We start from the raw sequence: 22,343 nt of genomic DNA on the forward strand, positions 1-22,343 counted from the left end.
CACTGATGCTGATGAAGAATCTGGCTCTTATAAACTTAAATGTAAAAACAAAAAAAAACAACTATGTGCTATGGGATTCTTTTTTCTTTCTTTTTTTTATACTCAAGGCGCTAATATTTTTTTTTTTTTTTTTTTTTTTTTTTTATTTCTGCATTGCTGTTAACCTTAAACTGACCACTGGATGGAGACTAACGTTCACGCACCTTTTATTTACTACTAATCTGATCCGTTCAAATCAACAAAAAGCCCCATTGCCGTGCAAGACGCCAAGCCCCCTGAAAAACCGTAGGCCTCCAGACGAGCCATCTGGCGTCCTGTAGTAAAACAACAGGCCCCGCCCCCTTGCTTACATTCTCCAATGTGCCATAGCAACCGGGGCCGAGCCCCCTGTTCCCGCGCAATGTTCCCATCCTTATAAGGCCAGTAGAATGCAGACGCACGCATACGTCACACGTCGTTTATGTAAATAGTTTGATTGAAGAAAAAGAAAAAAAAAAAGACCTCTCTTCTCTACTCTGAAATGGAGGTGTGGATACCACGCATGCGCACAATTGTCCACAACTCTAGTCCCGTCCACAAACGCAGACATCAACAAGAGAGCGGGTTACCGATGAGGGTAGATGTTCATAAGTCACAGCGTAACGACGCGGTACTCGGACTGTTATTACTTTGGATCAGCTCCACACAACTCGCAGAAAGGTAACGGCTGTCTGTGTTTGTCTGGCCTCGTCTTTAAAAAGCCTTTTAAAAGTGTTCGCCACGCTTTTCAGGGCCGTAATTCAAAAACAAGCTTCGAGTTGTCTCACGAACAATTGGTCTTTTTTTTTTTTAATTTTTAAGGCCTGCTGCGCGGACCCGACTTGGTGGTCAGCGGTATTTGTAGGTCACCTTAGAAACAACGAAACTAACCGGGCAAAGTGGGAGGAAAGCGGGAAAAGCGCAAATGTGCGTTTAAAATGCGTTTGAAGGGGCTTTCACGTGCGGGGACGAAGAGGAGCAGGGGGGATGGTTGCTGGTGCTCGTGCTCCTCCTGTTATTATTATGGGTTGGCTCGGCGCATTTCGGAGACAGTTTATCGGTAATATAAACGTGGTAAAGTGGGTTAATGTGAGCGTCTGGGCTGCAAATGTGTTCTTGTAGAGAAGGAGACAAGCGTGGCTGCAGTGTGCCGCACATTTTCTGTCTGCTAGATAAGCCAAGTTGAACCTCTCACGCCCACCCGGAGCGGAGATGCGTCTCAGCACGCGGCCACCGCTGTCAACAAAACAGCTCCCGCGAGCGCAAAGTAATCCCCAACCAAAGCAGGAAAGCCAAGCTGGGTAAAAAATGTGGTTTAGTGGGAGAAACCGGAGAGAAAAGCGACTTTCCGAGAGCCGCCGCTTTGAACTTGCCGCACATGTAGCCGATTGTGGACTGTTGCAGTGACGCGGCTCTGGAATAACAAAGAGTAAAGATCAAATTACACATTTATTTCAGAGCAGCTCCCCTTTAACACCAAGCCCGTCGCTTTTATTTGTTATTTTTTGTGCTCTCGAAACACGTTAGTCCGAGTTTATCCCTCAGCATAAAGTTGAGGGATAAACTCGGCATCGTGGAAGCGGAGGATGGTCATCATAAAATGGGTGCGCATGAAGCAGGTCGTGTGGCATGCCATGCTTCCTCGCTGGCGGAGTGGGCGGTGAAAATTGGCGACTTGCACTTTTCTCTCGATGAAAAAGAGGACATTGCTCGGTGTCTTCTTTTATTTTGAAAGGTGAGGGTGTTATTCGTGCGAGTTCGGCAGCTTTTCGCGGTGATTTTTCTTTCTTTTTAGCGTTTGTTTTAAATGTTGCAGTTTTTGCGGAAAATCGCATCACACCCCCTTCGCCACATTGCCTCCGCCTTTGAAGTGTGTTGCCATGTTGAGTTGCGTCACGTACTGTATTTTGCTGCAGAGATCGTCTGTAATTTACAGATGAGGCACGCGAAGGGTAGAAACAAAAACTGATTGGATTTTTTTTTTAAATCCTCCAGAATACGTGCAGCGAGATTTGACGTGATTAGTTTTATTATTTAAATTGCTTTGTGGCCTTTACATTTTTGTGAATGAATGTTGCTTTCTTAGCTTTCTAAGTGCAGGTTAGGTGCACGTCCTGTTTAAAAGGACTTTAGTATAGAAAAACAATGTTTGCACTTCACTACTAATAAAACTGCGCAACAGTAAAGTGTTATTGAATCGCTTCTGTTGTTATATAGGAAACTATACCACATGAAATCGTTTATAAATCAAGGTATAGCCCATTTTTTCCACAGTTAATATATTAGCTGTGTCACAGGTGAGAATAAGTGCCAGAGTTGGTATTCCTTTCTCAATACAAATTCCTTCAAGTCGGCTTGTGTCGCTTTTTAAACTGACCTCTCCACAGAAATGCCCAATATCTAGTATCTGATTTAATCCTGCAGAGTGAGAGTTCTTCGTAATTTTCCTGCTCTTCTTTTACTCTCTATGGCACCGCACTGTCAGAAGACCCCGAGGACTGATGGCAAGAAAAAAAGCCCAGTCTGGGGGGCGCGGCTCACAGTTTTTGCCGCAGTTCAGGTCTACATGTGCCGTGGAGATTAAATTTTGCCTAGCAACATAAATCATAATTCCTGTGCACGCTTATTGCATTTCGAGTAATTGCCCCCGCACGCAGTGATGTATATTATTTTACTGGCATTCGTCTAGTAACGCGGGTGCACATTTTGCAGTTTGTCTTTCCACCTCGTGACGAATAACGCATCTTGTGCCGCCCGGAGGCTCGCACTGATTGCGTGCGTAAATCTTATTTTGGGTTTCCAAAACGAAGCGTGAATCCTGTGAGCGCAGCATGGTGACATTATCTGTCTGACACGCTGTCTGACTGTTGACCTACTTCCCCCACTCTCTCTCTCCTTCCATGTGGGTCAAAGCGGAGAGATGCTCCAGCAAAACTGCTTTCCGTGAACGTTGTTGGTGATTAAACACATTTTTGTCCGCTCACTGCAGACTTAACTGAAATTTGTGCTTCACCTCTGACCTGAAGTGTAAATGTAGTGTTGCAGGGAGTATTCTCCTCCGCCTCCTCCTCCTGCTGCTGCTGCTGCAGCGGTAAACACACGGTGCACACTGATGATATGTAAACATTCACCCCCCCCCCTTTTTTTTTTCTCCCCTCAATGCAGATGTTTGGCTTTCACAAGCCTAAAATGTACAGGAGTTTGGACGGCTGCTGCATCTGCCGCGCAAAGTCGTCAAGCTCTCGTTTCACGGACAGCAAGCGCTATGAGAAAGACTTCAGGAGTTGCTTTGGGTAAGAGATACACCTGAGCATGTGGGGGCTGCAAGCAAACCATACCTGCCATGGTTTTTAGGCTGTGCACATCATATTGATGCTAAAGATTTTCCATTTGTTCCTCCTCATCACAAATTGAAACTGTCTTGCAGACTGAGTGAAAGCCGATCTGGAGAAATCTGTAATGCCTGCGTGCTCCTTGTGAAACGGTGGAAAAAACTCCCTGTGGGAACCAAGAAGAACTGGAACCATGTGAGTTTCAGTGCTGACAGCATGACCGGCCTATCACTTTATGGTGATGATAAAACCCAAATTGTACAAATTCATCCGGTTTCCTGTCCCTCATCCAGGTTGTTGATGCCAGAGGAGGTCCCAGCTTAAAGTTAACTTCCAGGCCCAAGAAAATAAAGTCCATCTCCAAGAAAGCACGGCCGAGCCAGATCAACAGGCTTCAGAAGGAGCTGAAAAGACACAGTGAGTAATTATGATATATATTTGAGGAAAATGGTAAGGTTATGACAAAAATAATGGCTAAAAAAATGTAGGTTTGGAAAGGTGTTTATTTCTGTGGGTTTGAGACATTAAAAATACACCAGCACACATCTGTTTGTACCACAAGGTTTCAGTTTTCCTTTACCTTTCCTTTCCAGGCACACTGGGTTAATGGATTGTACTCCTGTTACTTCATTCAGGTTTTTAAAAAAAATATTTATTATTTGTCCTATTCTGCCCACCAGACTCAGATGCCCACAGCACCACCTCCAGTGCCTCCCCAGCTCAGTCTCCCAGCTACAGCAACCTGTCAGACGAGGGGTCCGACACAGAGCTCAGCCCAGGATCCAGCCGCTCCCCCGTTTTCTCATTTCTGGACCTAACGTACTGGAAGAGGTAAGGCGGACAGTGAAGCACTTCTTTAATCTACAGGATTAATTTTTAGAATAATCTACTACAAGTGGTTTAACTGTGTATATAAACCTCCAAGCCTTCGCCTGCTTTACATATACAGGTGATGCTCCCACCGATGCCCCACCCTGACAGGTGTTTCCACCTGCCGGATTACAGTGACATTACAGGGATTTCTTTATGTATTTAGCTTAATACTACTAACTGTTACTTAATAATTTTTGTTTGTTCGTTTTGGGTCATTGACTACTAATTGCATTTGTTTTTATTGACAATTTTCCAGGTTTGTTATAAATGTATTTAGGATTTGAGTTTACTTTTACCTTCCAGACAATCTGTAATGTTTTATTGGCAAAGTTTGTAGAGATTTTGAAACTTGCTTGAGACCAGTAATCTATCAAAGCATAAAAATATATTTAATTAAAAAAAAACTAAAATGTTGCCTTTTTTAAATAGATTTAATAACTGACTTTTGATTTTTGACTTGTTTTTCAATACATTTTTTAAAATTTAGTTTTTCTTAGAGGATTTTTTGTGGTGCCTGATGTTTCATCTTTTAAGCCTAATGCGCATCTTTTTTCTTTGTCAAACAGAGAAACAACAGGAAAATGCATTCATTTGTGTCAAATACTCAGTACTACCTTTACCACATGAAGTGTCATGCTAATCCAGGACAACCCAGATTAAACACTGAATGCATTTTAATGCAATGCTGTCAACAGAGTAAACACACAGAGCCATAATGGTTTCTGTCTCATTTCATGCTCTGTGCAGGCAAAAGGTGTGCTGTGGAATAATCTACAAGGGGCGCTTCGGGGAGGTGCTCATCGACCCCCACCTGTTCAAACCGTGCTGCCGCAACAAACAACAACAACAACAGCAGCAGAAGCAACAACAGCAGCAGGAGGAGGCGGAAGAGGAGGAGGACGACGAGGACGAGGAAGAAGAGGTGGAGGCAGAGGAGGGTCGGGTGCGTGTGGAAAAATCCCAGATGGGAGAGGAAGTGAAGGAGATGGCAACTTGTGGTGAAAGTGCAGAGTCTGCTCAGCTGCAGGTTGCATCTCCACCAGTCAGGAGTGAGGTGGTGGGAGAGGAAGGGTGGTAAAGTCACCCCCCCACACACACACACACACACACACACACACACACACACACATCTCTGAAGAAATCTTGAGGTGCTGTTTTTTTTTTTCTCTCAAGCACTTAAAGAAAAAAGTTGCCTCAGATTGCCTTCAGTTACAAAGCAGCTGAAAAATCCTTTCTCCATAATGAGGATTGTTGATTGCATTTAAATGATAACTTATGGACTGTTGTGTTTCTCCGTTGTCTGTCTTTACTTTGTATTTAATATTTTTGCCATCCCGACGATGGACCATCATACTCGGTGTAATTGATCTACTTTGAAATGCTGGAGCTCCACTTTGCTGGTACATTTTTATCAGATTTTATTCCAAAACGCAATACATCCACTTATTTACAGAAATAAAGGTGCTACTTAAAGCTCACAAACACACAGCTGAACCCATCTCAGTGAAGATGTTTTATAAGCATATATGTTAAGATGACTAATATAATGAGGTTAATTAATTTTGGTTTCTTTGTTCAGAGTTGATATCTGGGTTTTTTGTTTGTTTTTTTTAAATGGTGGATATCTCCCGTTTTGGAATGAATGACACTTTACACTGACGGAGCACAGACCTGTACAGTAACCCTCTGTTTTTCTGTCTGCTCACGACAACATCCACTCCTAACAAAGAGTTTGTGGTTTTTAGACTGGATTAGCGTTTCTGTGTGTAAATACGTATGGGTCCCATTTGAATAAGGCCTATTCACAGCTTCAACAGCAAATACACCAGCCTTAATTATGTGTTACAGACAGCGCTAGTGTTAAATCTGGATTGGTATTAAGGAACAAAAAGGGACAGTACAAATATTTATTGTGGCCTCAGCAACACACACAGTGCATTTTTGCATGAATGGCAAGCCCACTCATCCAAAAGACCGACTGATCTGGTGCATGAGTCTTCTAAAAATTGCATGGCCTTATAAGAAATTGTAAATCTTACTTTTATTTTTTTGGATCCATTTTTCTGAAGTTTTAACTTATTTTTATATGTAAAAAAAAAAAAACAAATAAAAGTGTCTTTGCATAATAATACCACACAATACAACAGCAAAACACAAAAATCGGTCTATCAGTCATTTTAGCAATATCAATATCAGTGATTTCCATCATTCCCGGGTCAGTATATGGTAAAAGACTTTATACAAGCTAAAATTCTATGCCATTGCCTCTTATATACCACAAATGTGTTGTGATATATTGCCTAATATTACTTTATTTATCAAATGAAAGCCAAAGCACATTGAAATTCACCCAATGTCAAATCAATGCAGGTTTTCTATGGACACTTGTGCTTGTCCGAGGTCATTTATATGTATGTTTTAAAAATAACACTAATATGAAATTTCATACATGTGATGTTGTAGTTAGGAGCAGCGGCTGTGTTATGTACATAAGGGGTTGGATGAGTCATATGGCTCTTTATATAGGTTTCATTATTTATTTATTTCATATTTATTTGTATTCCTACTTAGAGAAGTGAATTCTTTTCATCTTTAGCTTACTCGTAGTATGGTTTTATTCATCAGAAGTCGAATGTTATTCTCACGCAGGCTTTGGTTAACATTGCGTTCAATTACTGGTTGTCAATATTTGTGAAATGTTGTTAAATATTTATTTGCTCATCGGTTGAGTTGCGTGCAACCTAACTTATTCTGTATCATCACTTGTAGACTGAAACAGCTGATAGATTGCAACCAAACTGTACTTCTCCCTTTTTACCTTGTAGCTTAAAAATGTCACAGAATAGTAGGATACAATAGTAGGATACATAACTCTAGACTTGCATGTATTGTTGCTATGCATTTACTTAACTTACAAGTTAGAAGTTAGACAAAATGGTTTTGTATTTTTTATACATCATGTACTTTTTTTTACTTGTCCCTTAATAAAAATTAATTTTGTGAGCTTTCTGGATGTATGGAGTGACTGAATTTATTGGTGTAAGCCGGAAAGGGAGGGAAAGAGGGACGCTACCTTCTAAATATGAGCGTGGATGTCATAATTACATTATACATATACACCTGTCTAACTGTTTGAGGCAAATCTCTAATCAGCAAGCCAGATTGCAAATGTAGCATGTTTTCCACCATGTGATGTATCCGTGTGAATATTTCAGACCCTGCTGATCTGCTGGGATTTTCCCGCACAAACATCTCTAGGGTTTACAGATAATGATCTTAAAAAGAGAATAGCCAGTGAGTGAAAATGTCAGACTGATTGAGCTGATAGGAAGGCAACAGTGACTCAAATAACCACTCATCGTTACTATTAAAGTATGCAGTAGAGCATCTCTGAGCGCATAACATGTTGACCACCAAAGCAGATGGGCCACAGCAGCAGAAGACCTCAACGCGTGCCACTCCTGTTAGCTGAGAACAGCCTGTTTGCAGAGGCTCACCAAAACTTGACAGTAAAAAGTTTGAAAAATGTTGCTCTAGTTCTGCTCCAGTGGTAATGGTGGAGAATGGTAAGGTTAGAATTTGGCATAAACAGCATGAACCCATTCTGCCTTGTATGAAAGATTCAGGCTGCTGGTGTTGTGGTGACTATTTCCTTAACACACTTTGAGCCATTTAGCACCACCTGAGCATTGTTTAAATACCACAGCCTTCGCGGGTATTGTTGCCGATCATGTCAATTGCTTTATGACCACAGTGTACACATCTAATGGCTGATTTCCACAGGATATGTCACAAAACCAAGCCACAACACTCAATCTTAAACTGGTTTCTTGAGTATGACAAAGAGTTCATTGTACTCAAATGACCTCCACATGCACCAGATCACGATCCAGTACATTTTTAGGATGTGGTGGAACAGGAGATTCACATCATGGATCTGCAGCTGGCAAATCTGCAGAAATTGTGTGATGCCATAATGTCAATATGAACCAAAATATCTCAGAATTGATTCAAGCACCTTGCTGAATCTATGCCACAAAGAAGCAGTTCTGAAGCAAAAGCAGTTCTGAAGGCGAAAGTGGTCTAACCCGGTAACAACGTGTTCCTAATGAAGTGGCCGGTGAGTATAGATTACACTATTTTTTTTTTTAATTTTTTTTAAGAGAGAGAAACATAGGAGTTCAAATGTACATAAGGCTATTCATGTTGCTGCTCTTCAAGTTCACTTAAACAAACACGGTCATATACACTCGAAATATATTCCATGCATGCATCCATTTTTTCGCGCTTTTCCAATTCAGGATCATAGTTGTGCTGGAGCCTATCCTAGCTGTCACCGGGCGAGAAAAATATGTCGTGTGTTTCATTGTCACTGAAATTTCCGTCCATGACTTGCAAATAATTATGCAATTACTTCTGCAGCGACCGAAACAAAACACACTCTGTAAGAAAGTAGCTTAAATAAAGCACAACAGCTCAATAAAATAACATTATAATGACAAAAGAAAACATTTCACTAAAGTCAAAAATGATCTCAGTTAAACAGAAGAAATTGGGTAGAATTACATTAGCTCAGTAGGGAAAAAACAAATAAAATTGAGAAAGAATGGCACGTAAAAACAAAATAAAACACAATGACGTGGCTCAGTAGAATTAAACATCTCAATTTCATTTTTAATTCAATGAAAAATATATAAGTGAATATAAATTGCATATTAACGAAATTAATGAAAAAACAAAAACGAAAACAGACAAGCAAAAAAAACAAACCCGTAGACCGGAAGCGGTGGTCTCGTGACAGGAACTTGAAAAACATATGGAAGTGGGTTGTTTTTGTCTCACAGCCAGCTGTCAAATGTAGTCTTAATCTGCTGCGTAGTCGTCGAAACTCTACAGATAGCCATCGTCCGAGCTCAGGTAAGTAATGTAAACTTTGTAGTTGCATTTATTATTATTACGGCTCGGTAGCTAGCGTACTAATCCTGCGGTGGTTGGTTTGGGGTGCTAACAGGGAGCTGGAGGGCAGTCAAACACCGGCACAGCATGCGGTGAATAAATAATTCACAGCTGGAGTTGACTGCCTCTGATTTAATTAGTGTTCACAATTCTAGCTTCTTTCTTTCTCGTTGATTAAATGCCTGTGTTTACATTTCTGGATATTTTGGCTCATGCAGTTGTGAGTAAATGTTTCCAATTGCAGTTTTCGGCTTGCTCGTCATCATGGTGGAGCACACGGCATCTGACGTGTTCTGCAATCGGATGCTGAGCATGGTCAACTCTGAGGATGTTAACGCCATCATCCAGGCTCAGAGACACATGTGAGTGCCAGACTGAGCCCAGTGGTGCTTCCTGCCATGAAATATAAACTCTGTCTGCTGTTTGGGGTTGATCATATGTGTCTCAGATTAAGATTTCTGTTTCTCTGGTTAACTGTTGTGAAAACAGGCTCGACCGCTTTGAGAAAACCAATGAAATGCTGATCAACTTTAATGGGCTGTCTAACGTACGCCTGCAGCAGATGAATGAGCGTTTCCTGCTCCACACTCGCACCCTTGTAGAGATGAAGAAAGATCTGGACAGCATCTTTAGAAGGATCAGGTTAGTGTCTACTACTCCTACCATGCAAACATGCAAAAACAAAAAATACACCTTTAATCACAGGCTTTCTCTGCCTCTCCAGGACACTAAAAGGAAAGATAGCTAAGCAGTATCCAGAAGCTTTCAGCAGTGAGTTGTTGTTTTCTTTCTATTCATCACAACTTGATTTCTTTTTTTTTTTCCATGTTTCAGATTATCAAGTAAATGGTAATATTACACAAATATAATCAGAATAAATACAAAATGCAGTTTTTCATTTATTATGGGGGGAAAAGGCCATCCGATCTAACCTGGCTCTATGTGGATATTTAATAACCCCCTCCCCACCCCTTGAAACTTTAATTAACTGTGATTAAGTTCACTTTCATTAGCCACACTAGTGGCCTGATTACTGCTGGAATTGTTGAATCAGTAAATTACTAAACCTGACAAAGTGAGGTAAGCTAAAAGATCTCAAAAAGAGACAGCTCGTGCCACAATGTAAAGAAACAGCTGAGAAACACAGTTGACTGATATTTCATTATGAAAAGGGTTACCAAACCATTTCTAAGGCTTTGCAAGTCCTGCGAACCACAAAGAGAACCAAAATCCGCAAATGGAGAAAACTTGGAACAATGGTGAACCTTCCCAGGAGAGGGTGGCCTACCAAAATTACTTGAGAGTAAATCAACGACTCTTTCAGGAGATCACAGAAGGCCCCAGGACAACATTTGAGATCAGTTATAGTCAGTGTTTATGAATCAATAATAAGAAAGAGACTAGAGAAAACTGGCATCTATGGGAGAGTTCCAAGGCAAAAACCACTGCTGACCCAAAAGAAAACACCAAATCATCTCCTCTCACAAAAATATTTACATCAAGAAAATAATCTGAGGATTGACGAGACTAAAGTTGAACTTAAAAGGTTGCAGTCCCTTTTTATTTGGTGTAAAACTAACAGAGCATTTCTTAAAAAGGACATCATAGCAAGTTCACCACTGAATGGCTAAAAAAAACAAAAGGTTTTGAAGTAGTCAAGTCAAAGTTTGGACTTAAATCCAACTGAGATGCTTAAGCATGACTTTAAACAGGCTGATCATGTCCAAAAACTCTAATGTGGCTGAATTAAAACAAATCTGCAAAGAAGAGGACCAAAATTTCTCCACATCAATGTCAAAGACTCATTGACAGTTATCACAAACACTTGACTGCAGGTCTTGCAGCCAAGGGTGACAGTTTATACGTTTATCAGGTTTAGAGGGCGATGATTTATTCACACAGGACCAGGTAGGTTTAGACATGCATTTTGTACTTAGTCGGATTATCTTGGTCTAATATTAAAATTTGCTTAATGATCTTAAACATGTGTAACAAATATGCAAATACCTAAGAAATCAGGGAGAAATCAAATACGTTTTCACGGCACTGTAAATTGAATTTTTTAAACAATGTATTTTTCCTGACAGACATCCATGAGTCGCCCATCTCTGAGGAAGATGACGATGAATTTGACCCAGTTCCCCCAAGCATTGCCACAACTACTACAACAGCCACCTCAGAGCAGAGCACAGAGTCATGTGACACAAGTCCAGATGTGATCTCGCCCACTGTGAGCAGATGCTCTGAAGAGCTCTCTCAGGAGCCACCTGACACGCCCACCTCTGACTTCCTAGAGACAGCTGTCCTGCAGGATGAGGGTCCTGACTCAGTCCCCGCAGAATAGCGAACAGTTAATGGGTCACTTTAAACTTTTTTTTTTTTTTTCTTTCAGGAAGACTTGTTGTATAATTGCATGTGCACTTGCCACTGTAATGTTTGCGGTCATTTATTTGTTTGATGTTTTGAGGTGGCTTTGCACTGTCAATGAGAAAGATGCTTTTTTTGCCATACATAATTGTGTCGTGCCTGCATAGCACCACAATAATGCAGAAAATACTTGAACTTGTATAATACACCACTGTATATCTGTATGTGTATAACTATACAGTAGACCTGAGCAAAAGCCTGTCTGTACGAAGAAGTTCTCATCATGTCAACATAAATAACAGATACAAAATCTAATCTCACTCTGAATATTGGTAGTTAGTTTTTGCAAATGTTGATTGCACTTGTTGCAGCATTGTTATTCAACAGTCTCCTGTTAACCCTATATAATTTATTTCCTATAAAACCAGGAAGTATGTTTATCAGCACCTTCATGAGTGCGTCCTACTGCTAGTTACAGATATCATTTGGTTTAAAAGTGTAAAACTAAATATATTTATTTTTTTATACTGTTACATCTCAATATTAATTTGAAAAGCAAAGATACTAAAGCTAAAATAAGTAATGGTACACGGTTATGGAAGCGCTGGAGAGTTCTAGTTGTTGCAATTTTACACTTAAATAAAATTGCATTTTTCTGCTGAACAGTGTATGAGCCCCTGATCAACAAAACTCAGTCTGTATACTAAACTTCTCACAAGGTAATAACAACGAATCTCTTGATGCTAATTTCACCTGTGAGAATTGTAATTGGTTTTTTTGAAAATTGATCTTTGTCCATGTTAAAATACATCAATATATATATATATGTATATGACAAATGTTTACTTCATCTTTAATAAAAATGCAGCCATTTTATGTATTTTTAAAGTCAATAGAAAATAAAAATTTGAATTCAAAATATAAAACAACACTACAACGAAAGTAAATAACGTTGGAGAAAGTTGGAGGCCTCCTAATCCGCAGCTGCAGGTTAAAAGGCTACTTTAGGTGCAAGCTCCTACAGCACAACATGAATAGTATTAAAAAGATCAGTTAGACCTTTTTGATAACTACAGATAATCTAGACATTCACTCTTAACGTCTCCATGGTGAGAAGGACTGATGCTATGTAATCCATGATTGGGGGTCTTGTAATAATCATGTAATAATCACATAATTAGCGTGACACAACACCTAAATACTGTGGAGCTGGTCTTTAGTAGTTATTGCTAAATAATTTTCGCAAAAAAAGAAATGTCACACAGCAACCGCCTCACAACGTCTCTGAGCTCCTTCTTGTTTGCAGTGCTGATGAACACACTGACAAATTAAGTTGTGAGAGTAGTGATCAGGTGAAAGAGATCCTGGAGAGGTGGAGGTTTGCAGTGGAGGAATGAAAGTAAATAGAAGAAAAAGGCAGGTGTAACAGTGAAGCTGCACGGAGCAGAAATAAATACATGGTGTCAACCATTCAAAGCAACGAACAGTGTGTAAGTGAGATAGTGAAGAGAGTCCAGATAGGGTGGAGAATGTGGAGTGACTGGGGTGATTTGTGGCAGCAGCAAAGTACCAGGACTAAACAGAAAGAAATGCAGGCTGACTCCCCTCTTAACCACTAGAGGGCGCTAGGGCCAAAAGAGTGCAGTTTTTCTGTGCAGACAATGCGGGTCAAACGACAATGCAGATACTCCATAACACACTTATCCCGGGGTAGCTTCCTCTGTAGTTGTATATTTCTTGCTGTGTCATCGTAAACACAAGCTCTTTAGCTGTATATAATTCCTGTTTTTGGGGGGCATTTAATTTAGCATTAATCCAGTTGTTCGGCTAGTTAGCTAGCTAACGCTATACGCTAGCCCGGTAGCTGTCATGACCAACGTCATCAAACTAACGTAGACCTCAGCTGTCGTCGCTTTAAACACATCAAACCCGAAAACATCCACTTCATGTGGGAGTCACTTGGAGTTTAAGCTCCGCCGCAGGTCCCAAGATGAGGAGACTGACGAAGAAGAAGGCTCTGACTCTGGTGAAGGAGTTAGACGCTTTTCCTAAAGTTCCTGAAAGCTACGTGGAGTCCACAGCCAGCGGTGGGACAGGTACAGACTGCATATTTTTTAGCTGTAGCTAATCTCAGAGGAGAGTTCAATCTAATCCCATTTCAAACTCTCTCCAGTGTCTCTGATAGCATTCACTTTCATGGCTGTCCTCGCCTTCTTGGAGTTCTTTGTGTACAGACACACATGGATGAAGTACGAATACGAGGTGGACAGAGACTTCAGCAGGTAAAAGCTGAACAAGTTCATGCCATCACCGCCCTCAAAAACCTCTCAGCTGTCTCCTAACTGCACCTGTTCTTCACCAACAGTAAACTCAGGATAAATGTGGACATTACAGTGGCCATGAGATGCCAATGTAAGTACATAAAGGTGTATTTGTGTGTGTATTTATAGCACGAAAAGGTTTTTAACGTCCGTGTTTGATTGGATGCAGATATAGGAGCAGATGTCCTCGATCTGGCAGAGACCATGGTGGCCTCTGATGGATTACAATATGAACCGGTGGGTTTGTGATTTTATCATGCAGTGAACAATGAAAATGTAATCTCTGGCATGTCCGACAGTTGTTTTTTGTTTTTTTTGTTTTTTTTTCACAATTTAGGTCAACTTCGAGCTCCCACCACAGCAAAGAATATGGCACATGTAAGTTATTTATTCACATTCAGTACTCGGGTATTACAATCTATAATCCAGTAACACTAAAGCACGCCAAATGTTAGGCTGTATAGATTTTTTAACTCACTGAAGCTTTACTAATAATTAAGACAATGTTTGCATCCTCACATTTGTCGATGTAATTTGAAAAAAAAAAAAAAAGGTTAATTGTATCCCAAGTGAGCCTTTGTTGTCCTAATATTTCTGTCCCTGCCTGTCAGGACTCTTCTGCACATCCAGGAGCGTCTGAGAGTGGAGCACGCTCTGCAGGATGTCATTTTCAAGGCTGCAATAAAAGGAGCTCCTCCTGCTCAGACGAAAAGGTAAAGGACCCTCAGGATTATCTGTGTTTTGTTGGGAGGTGAATGAAAGTGCGATTACGCTGATTGCTTAAGTTCCCCCCCGCAGTGAGGACAGCACCGCTTCCCTGAGTGCCTGCAGGATCCATGGACATCTTTATGTCAACAAGGTGGCAGGAAATTTCCACATTACTGTTGGCAAGTAGGTAACACTCAAAACGATGTATCATTTAACACAATGTTTTATTTTGAACCATAGACTGTAAACGTCCTCCCACTGTACAGAAACAATCATAGCAGGTACTGCTTCCTGCATGGCCCTAATGTGAGCGCACATCTTCTTTGGACTCCATGTGTCAGTCACCACAGTCTGGACTGTCTAGTAAGGCTGCCAAAAAGTTGATTCTATTCATCTGGATGCAGTTTCGTCACTTATCCAAGTCTCTTGGATTCTTTGCCTGATGAAAATCTAAATGAACAGAATTAACTTTCTGGGAGTTCCTCACTTGGATTTTTGAGCTGCATGCAAGACATGTCTAGTAGGATTGGCAAAAATCAACACAAATTATAACACAATTACAAAACAAAGACAGAAAAACAGTAGAAGTTTGTTTTGTTTTTTCAGTGAAGGGGATTTCCACAAACTTTAATTATAATTTAACTGAATGAAGTAATTGATTGTAGGCAGTGGATCTGGCCTTTTGTGGAGTGGTAATTATAAATGAATAGAATATGGAACAGTAATGATTTTTGTTATCTTGGTTTAATAATCTGAAAGCTAAAATTAAAATGTGATTATCACACAGCTCTGCTGTTCAGTACTTCTTTATGCTGATGTGGTATGAATCCCAGTCGCTTTTGCAAAACTAGTTCAACACATTTCCATCAAGAGAGACGGAAAGTTGCATTGATATCAGTGGCTATGAGGAGGGCAATCACACAGAGACTGAAATGACTTGCTTCTACCGCTACATGGAAAGGAGACATTGGCTTGTTAGCGATGCTCTCTGTAAACTTATAGTTTTGCACATTGATTATCAAATACAAATTTCCCCACAGAAGTTGGTTTTGCTCCAATTTATTATCAAGGGCTGGAGTCGGGGCCTTGATACCTGTGCTCTAACCTCTGCTCACCTCTGTGCTGCTCTGTTTGCAAATTAGATCACTAGCATGGGATATTTTGGCTGTTGTCATGTCATTGATTTATATATATATGTATGGTTAACGCTGACCTTTTCATCCACTTACAGGTCCATCCCGCATCCTCGAGGTCACGCCCATTTAGCCGCCCTCGTCGCCCATGACTGTAGGTTTGCAGACTTTCTGACACCAAATGGCAGCAACAGATGGAAAGTAAACTGTTTTATATGTTATAAAGATTATTTATTGTTTTCTATTTGTTACAGCTTACAACTTCTCTCACCGGATTGACCACCTGTCCTTTGGAGAGCCACTTCCTGGAATTATCAGCCCTCTGGACGGCACAGAGAAAATCGCTACTGATTGTAAGTTGGTGTTTCAGATATTTTTGAATTACTTGTTATTAAAGTGCTCTGATAAACTTTTATTTCCACTGATGGCTCTTGATGCTTCTTTCCAGCTAACCACATGTTTCAGTACTTCATCACCATTGTGCCAACCAAACTGAACACCTACAAAGTGTCTGCAGAAACGCATCAGTACTCCGTCACTGAGCGGGTAGGGCTGGGTTTGTACTGTTTTAGCTGGGGAGTAGACAGTGTGTCATTGTACTGAAAGCATTTGTATGCCTTTGGCTGTTCCACAGGAACGTGTGATAAACCATGCTGCAGGCAGCCACGGAGTCTCAGGGATCTTTATGAAATACGATATCAGCTCACTAATGGTCAAAGTCACCGAGCAGCACATGCCTCTGTGGCAGTTTCTCGTCAGACTCTGCGGCATCATCGGAGGCATTTTCTCCACCACAGGTAGCTAACGTGCTCATGCTGTTTGAGTGCCGTCTACATTAAGAGTGTACTGCAGTAACATTTTCAGATTGCTCTACTGACTGAAAACCAACTTGGAGGTCACAGTGATTGTTTGTTCATAACTTTTTTTCAGGTTAATCATTGCAGTTATGAAAAGGAGGTATCAAGCAGCAACAACAGCTTTAACCCTTTACCCCTTGAAAGCCTACTAGGAGTAATCCTTGAAGCTCTTTTCTGACCTGAGTTGTTTTGGTCATATTTCAGCCTGCTTATAGAACAAAATCACTGCATGTGGATCAGAGGGTACTGCGGTGCTGCTTATGCAGCTACCCTTGGAAAATCCTGAAAGTTATTCTAATGGTCGTCAAACCACGACATTATTGACGTATACTGACGTGTCAAAACTCGTCATCAAGGGTACAGGGGAGGTCATCACATGTACTCTTTATTGGGGGAAAGTCAAAAGATACACTAACCTTTAAAACTTTGAAAATAGATTTTGAGTGTCAGAGCTGCTTACAAGCATTTCATGACAACAGCTCCTTGCAAGTTAACTGATTAAATCATGCTATAATGCAAGAACCATACTAACAAATTCCCATCATAAAGTGCGCTTATTATGCTCATTTATAGACTTTTATACATTAGCTTTGCACGATTCACAGTAAAAATGAACACTTATTTATCTTATAGTGGAACCTCTCTGTTGAACCTCTCATGTTGTCGACTTGTGTTAAGTGGTTTTAACTTCCTTATCCAGTTTTAAGCCATTTTTCCTAATTGGCTGCACCTCGCAGCCTCTCCAGAGAGATTAAAGAGCAGGTGGGTGAAGTTTCTGTGTCTGAGATTAACATCTCACTGAAATCATACAGAGTCAAGAGTAGAACAGAAACAGTTCAGTAAAGTCTGGAGTCATTTGTACACAGGCTGACCTCTCTGATACTTTGGCTATTATAACAGTAGAATATATTACACAAACAGCTTTAGAGTGACCCTTTAACCAGTAAAACAGGATGTGAGACCTTTGCATGTAATTTAACAAAGTAGATCCAGGTATTCTCATAGAAAACTTCAGCTTAACAGCAGAAGTACCTGAGTGTTGTAATCCCAAACATGATGTTCCTGCCAAGACTGAACCCTGGAGGATCCTGTGACTCTGTTTGTGAACCATCATTCTTAAATGAATGCTGTTAATCCACCTGGATGAAGAGAAAAATCACACTTTATGCATTATTCACAGATGTAGCCACTGCATAAAAGTAGCAGCTAACAACTTAGACCAAGCTGCTTTCACCTCATCTAAACCCTGAACATGAACATCAGTATTTAAAGTTTTTCTCTCCCGGCAGGTATGATCCACGGCTTGGTGGGGTTCTTGGTTGATGTAGTTTGCTGTCGTTTCCAAATGGGAATCTACAAACCTGTAAGTTAATGCAGAAGTAAAACAAGTACAAGAGCAATTCAATTTTTTTTTTTAGTGGTACTAATTTCTTATTTTCTCCTTCCTCAGAAGGATGACCTGACAGCGCAGGAAAGCAGTGAAACTCTGCTTCCTGCTGAAAACTACACTGAGTAACAGCAGATGCTCACAATCTTGGCCTTACCCACAGACAGCAATGACATGCTGGGGAGATGTTTACAAGTTTTATTATAAAATGTTCCCTTTTTTTGTTAAAAATGTGTATTTTTATCTGTTTTAACTGTGTGATTCCACGAATCAGAAGCAGTGATTCCTCTACTTATGAAAGACTAATCAGTACCTCCACTTGTCACGTGTCAGAATCACTGGAGAGATGGAAAGCAGGAATTCTTAGATAAATGTTGTAGAATTGATTAGATTTACTGCAAAGATACCTGCAGGCCAACACATTTTCACTTCCCTCGGTTGTGGGGCCCCCTCCTCATACTTCAGCCTTTTTACAGAAGTGAATGTTATACTTAAACCTGTCAGGGACATGGAACAACTTCTCAGTGCCCCGGTCTAAAATGCATCTCATCACATTCAGAAAGGGAGAAACGTGTGCATGGGTATTGGGGTTCTGGGTTTAAATCCATCCGCTAACTGAGCTGAGCCTGGATCTTTTCCCTGTGGGTTCCTTCCAGTGTCCAGGGACATGCAGGTTAGGTTAAGCAGTGATTCTAAATGGGCCGTAGGTGTATATGTGAGTGTGAATGGATGTAACTATTAGCCCTGCAATAGCCTGGTGATCCGTCTGTGGTATACCCCGCCTCTCACCCTATGGCAGCTGGGATTGGCTCCACCAGAGAAGCATCGATGGATGGATGTGTGTCCCTTTTAAAGTGGAATTGTGTGAAAAGTATAAGAGTGTTTGTGGTGAAATTGGCTATTGGAAATAAAATCCAGTTTTAAGTTCACCGTCTGCATTTAACTGTCTATTGTACATCCTGCTACAGTCTGACCCATCTATGGCTGGAAGTGCTGAAAATCTCAGAGCCAGCAGTGTTGTGATTGCTGGTTGCCCTTTTAAATAAACGGCACACACAATTTAGCAATAAAAAAAATTGGCAGAAAGTGAAAGCGATGCTTAACTGCAGTGAATATTTGCTGTTTTGTTTGGGTAAACGACTACTTAGTAACCCAAACTGTCGATTATTTATACATTGATGAATAAACTGATCCATTATTTCCTCTCGTCCCAATTTTACAAGCAAGAACCTGTAGAAAAGAATATTTTACACCATGTCAAGAGTTTATTTGACAGTATTTCAGAATATCTTTCAGTAAACAAGTTTTGTTTTTTAGCAAAATGTAATATATCAGTACTGTCGCATTTCATAAAAATAGTTGTTCACGTCTTTGAAACTACAGTATCAATGATACAGTAAACCATATTTGTAGGAATACAGCTGTACAAGGTGAATAGTACACAATTAACACTACACAGTTATACTTGATCTCAGTGGGGGTTTATGAGCGTGCCATCCTTCACAGGTTCTGATAAGCAGATTTTTTTTTGTTTCTTCATACAAAAATCGGTCACAGCAGGCAAGGGGTGGGGGTGGGGGTGGCCTGGATGGAGACAGAGGGCTGGATGACGTATTCTTTCACCTTTTCCTAACTTTGACATTTGTACATACGGCAAACACGTTTCTACAGCCTACTGCGTGTTTTCACAACCATTTTAATCACAGAACACACAGCTCAGTCAGAATCCACCGCGGATCAGGATCAGGCCCGATGACTCTCATTGCACAAGGTCTTACTAGTATCCCAGTCTGCAGGCGCCTGGCTTTCCCAGCAGCTTACAAGCACAGCTTGGATGTACCATCATGTTGCATTCAGTTAAACAGTCGCAATCTTTTTTTCTTTTTTAATTAATCTGGTCCTCCAGTACTCGAAAGCTTTAGTGATAAATCTTTAATAAAGAGCACACATCCCGCTGAGAAAAATGGATGACATCGAAATGGAGAAATGTAGGAGGACAGTGACGTCATATTTAAATGCATGTATGTTTCACAGATGTGAAATTTGCGGGCAACGATACAAACTTAACGTTAAGCTGAAACACAGAAACCGTGGTCCTCTTTGATACAGCCCTGTCTCGATAAACGTTCACAGCTCTACCCTCCCAGACGACTCTAAGAAGAGGATGTGATGCTACAGACTACATGTTATCCCCTTTAAAACACAAGGGGACAAAGGGCAATCATTGACACTGATAAGCTATGCAGCCAAGTGCATCAAGATATATACTGCTTGGTGTCCGACGAAAGACGGATTTCACAACTCAGCGGTTTGCTGACGTGTGTGCATGGTTGCTGATATCTGTTTTGCATTCAGTTCCCAAAATACTTCACAACGGCAACAGCTCTGCATTAGTTCGAGTAAGGCACTCTGCCCCACCTCATAACCATCGGCCTCCTCTTCCCCGCACCGATGCCCCTCTCCCACAGTGATGTGGTACACTTAGCACAGTAAAAGGCATAGAAATGGGAAATAGAGACTGGACAAATTTTTCCTTTTGATCATTAAAATGAATACAACACAGCTTATAATTCTGCACAATGACTGCATGGTTGACTGTGATCAAGTTGTGTACATAACTCAGAAGAGTATCATGAGTTCTTACTAAGCCAACTGTCTTCAGTTACACAAAAGTTCAATTTTGTTCAATTTTGTGGGAAAAAACAATCCTTTTCGTCTCATGAGTGCCGACCGGTCTGCTCCACATCTTGATTTTCTGCCTTTAAAAGACGCGAGTCCCTGTCTAAAGACATGGTGGTGTATATCCATGCACACAAACGCCGCCTGCATTGGCGGTCTGGGTGTGGTGACTCGCACAGTCTTTGATATGTAGTTTATAGACGAGGCCGTGGAAACAGTGATCCTAAAATACTGTCCTGCTTCTTTTTTTGTTTGTTTGTTTGTTTTTTTAAACAATGTGTCTAACTACAACACTGCCTCAAAAACACTAATAGGTATGTTTCTGAGTTTACCAAATGTACATATTTTTCACATCTTTACATTTATAGTATGAGATATATTGGTAGGCATGTGCGATTTAACATATGTCGGGTTAACTGGGCCGTCGTTGGGGTCAGTGCCGTGTGTTCCAGGAGTTTCAGTGTCACTGCTTCCAACTGACACATCTGTAGTCTGGTTCATCCCACTGCGCAGAGAAAACAGGGCAAGAAAACAGAAATCTCCTGGTTCTACATATGTTTCTCTTCCTTGTGTGAGCCCACGCTGCACTAAACAGTCTGAACCAGATACAGTCGAGCATTTAAAGGTACGTATCGAAAGCACAGCTCCACTCAGAGTCAGGCGTCATTGCTCCATCTGTGATCAGAAAATCAGAAGTCGCATAAAAGGGTCCCCAAAGGTTTAGACCATATGTTACAATAGCTGTGTAAGTTTCTTTGTCTTTAAGGTGGTGGGTGTAATAATCATCTTGTAACAACAACTGAAATATAAAACATGATCTCAGAAGTCGATGGCGATGAAAACAGGGCAGACAGAGGCGGCAAGGGAGATCTACTGGTTCTCTGAAAGGTCCAGTGGTGAACCGAATGAGGAGCCATACAGTGTGACTCGGCCCAAACCAGTAAGATCCCTTCTACCTGCTTACTGTGGAGGTCCAGGACCTCAGGGTGCCAGGCAGTTTGTCAGACCCAGGGACATTCCAGGGCCTCGGGGAGGCAGCAGCACTCCTTGCTGGAGGATCTTCCACGTTTTTGGAGGGGCAGTACAGCCCAATGTGGCCACCGGCCCGCTCATCTTCCCTGGAGAACAGACCTCGGGACACCAGCCTCTCCTGGAGGCTGATATGTCCATCTCCACTGCCCTGAGAGGCTCCGTTCAAATTCACACCAGCAAATGGGTCCCAGGGCCAGATAGTGCTTAACGCCTGTGTATGCAGACCCTTTCTCTCACAGCAGGGGGAGCAAGTCTCCCTTTGCCTCTCTCTTCTGTCAATGCACCTTCCCACAACAACTTTGGAAGGCAAAGCACGAAGCTGTCTGTCGCCCGGTCCACAGTCCATCTCTCCCGACCCCTGAGGGGTTCCCTGCCCCCTGATGATGCATTTCTGCTCGGTGGACCTGCCACCTGCAGCCCCTCTAATGGAGCTGTGGTCTGTCAGCTTTGGAGCTTTGTCTGCCATGCACACTGTGGCCTCTAGAGGGAGCTGATGAGGGGAATCTGGGGCTGACAATGGATGGGATGAAAGCAATGGATTCAGGTGAGCTTCCAGGGTCACTTCCTGCAGGGCAGAGTGGGCTGTAGAAAGGGAATCCCAGGGGCCGGCACAGTCTGTCAGGGAGGAAGACAATATGCTCAAGAGGACTGATATGAAAGAGGTGGAAACGAGCATGCAC

General features: G+C 41.3%; 4 protein-coding genes across 4 annotated transcripts in view; 3 read left to right on the forward strand and 1 right to left on the reverse strand.

Moving 5' to 3' along the window:
- The first annotated feature begins 512 nt into the window (after positions 1-512).
- On the forward strand, positions 513-7,236 carry sinhcaf (SIN3-HDAC complex associated factor). The gene is made up of 6 exons (XM_003440535.5): positions 513-699; positions 3,184-3,311; positions 3,446-3,545; positions 3,644-3,767; positions 4,031-4,181; positions 4,971-7,236. Exons 2-6 carry the CDS (start codon positions 3,184-3,186, stop codon positions 5,299-5,301), a joined length of 834 nt encoding a protein of 277 aa, XP_003440583.1. The 5' UTR covers positions 513-699; the 3' UTR covers positions 5,302-7,236.
- A 1,745-nt stretch (positions 7,237-8,981) lies between these two features.
- kxd1 (KxDL motif containing 1) lies at positions 8,982-12,422 on the forward strand. The gene is made up of 5 exons (XM_003440534.5): positions 8,982-9,140; positions 9,424-9,541; positions 9,669-9,821; positions 9,904-9,950; positions 11,267-12,422. Exons 2-5 carry the CDS (start codon positions 9,444-9,446, stop codon positions 11,521-11,523), a joined length of 555 nt encoding a protein of 184 aa, XP_003440582.3. The 5' UTR covers positions 8,982-9,140; positions 9,424-9,443; the 3' UTR covers positions 11,524-12,422.
- A 753-nt stretch (positions 12,423-13,175) lies between these two features.
- Positions 13,176-18,881, forward strand: LOC100697048 (endoplasmic reticulum-Golgi intermediate compartment protein 2). The gene is made up of 13 exons (XM_005470908.3): positions 13,176-13,642; positions 13,720-13,828; positions 13,912-13,958; positions 14,037-14,104; positions 14,205-14,245; positions 14,479-14,580; positions 14,666-14,758; positions 15,807-15,862; positions 15,963-16,061; positions 16,157-16,254; positions 16,343-16,505; positions 17,855-17,928; positions 18,016-18,881. Exons 1-13 carry the CDS (start codon positions 13,537-13,539, stop codon positions 18,079-18,081), a joined length of 1,122 nt encoding a protein of 373 aa, XP_005470965.1. The 5' UTR covers positions 13,176-13,536; the 3' UTR covers positions 18,082-18,881.
- Positions 18,882-19,195: 314 nt separating this feature from the next.
- LOC100693764 (membrane-associated guanylate kinase, WW and PDZ domain-containing protein 2) overlaps positions 19,196-22,343 on the reverse strand; it is an 89,763-nt gene continuing 86,615 nt past the window's right edge. The window contains 1 exon segment of the mRNA XM_025909468.1: positions 19,196-22,278. Within this exon segment, the coding sequence (XP_025765253.1) occupies positions 21,584-22,278 (695 nt within the window). The 3' untranslated portion in view covers positions 19,196-21,583.

This window comes from Oreochromis niloticus, linkage group LG7 (assembly GCF_001858045.2).
Source record: "Oreochromis niloticus isolate F11D_XX linkage group LG7, O_niloticus_UMD_NMBU, whole genome shotgun sequence".
Taxonomy (NCBI): domain Eukaryota; kingdom Metazoa; phylum Chordata; class Actinopteri; order Cichliformes; family Cichlidae; genus Oreochromis; species Oreochromis niloticus.

Excerpts from the sequence above, each read along its gene's own strand:
- kxd1 (XM_003440534.5), top strand. The coding sequence starts at position 9,444 with ATGGTGGAGCACACGGCATCTGACGTGTTCTGCAATCGGATGCTGAGC. Across the intron at positions 9,542-9,668 it reads ATCCAGGCTCAGAGACACAT|GCTCGACCGCTTTGAGAAAA; the intron begins GTGAGTGCCAGA and ends TTGTGAAAACAG. Across the intron at positions 9,951-11,266 it reads GTATCCAGAAGCTTTCAGCA|ACATCCATGAGTCGCCCATC; the intron begins GTGAGTTGTTGT and ends TTTTCCTGACAG.
- sinhcaf (XM_003440535.5), top strand. The coding sequence starts at position 3,184 with ATGTTTGGCTTTCACAAGCCTAAAATGTACAGGAGTTTGGACGGCTGC. Across the intron at positions 3,768-4,030 it reads GAAGGAGCTGAAAAGACACA|ACTCAGATGCCCACAGCACC; the intron begins GTGAGTAATTAT and ends TCTGCCCACCAG. Across the intron at positions 4,182-4,970 it reads GACCTAACGTACTGGAAGAG|GCAAAAGGTGTGCTGTGGAA; the intron begins GTAAGGCGGACA and ends TGCTCTGTGCAG.
- LOC100697048 (XM_005470908.3), top strand. The coding sequence starts at position 13,537 with ATGAGGAGACTGACGAAGAAGAAGGCTCTGACTCTGGTGAAGGAGTTA. Across the intron at positions 13,829-13,911 it reads GTGGACAGAGACTTCAGCAG|TAAACTCAGGATAAATGTGG; the intron begins GTAAAAGCTGAA and ends CTTCACCAACAG. Across the intron at positions 13,959-14,036 it reads AGTGGCCATGAGATGCCAAT|ATATAGGAGCAGATGTCCTC; the intron begins GTAAGTACATAA and ends GATTGGATGCAG.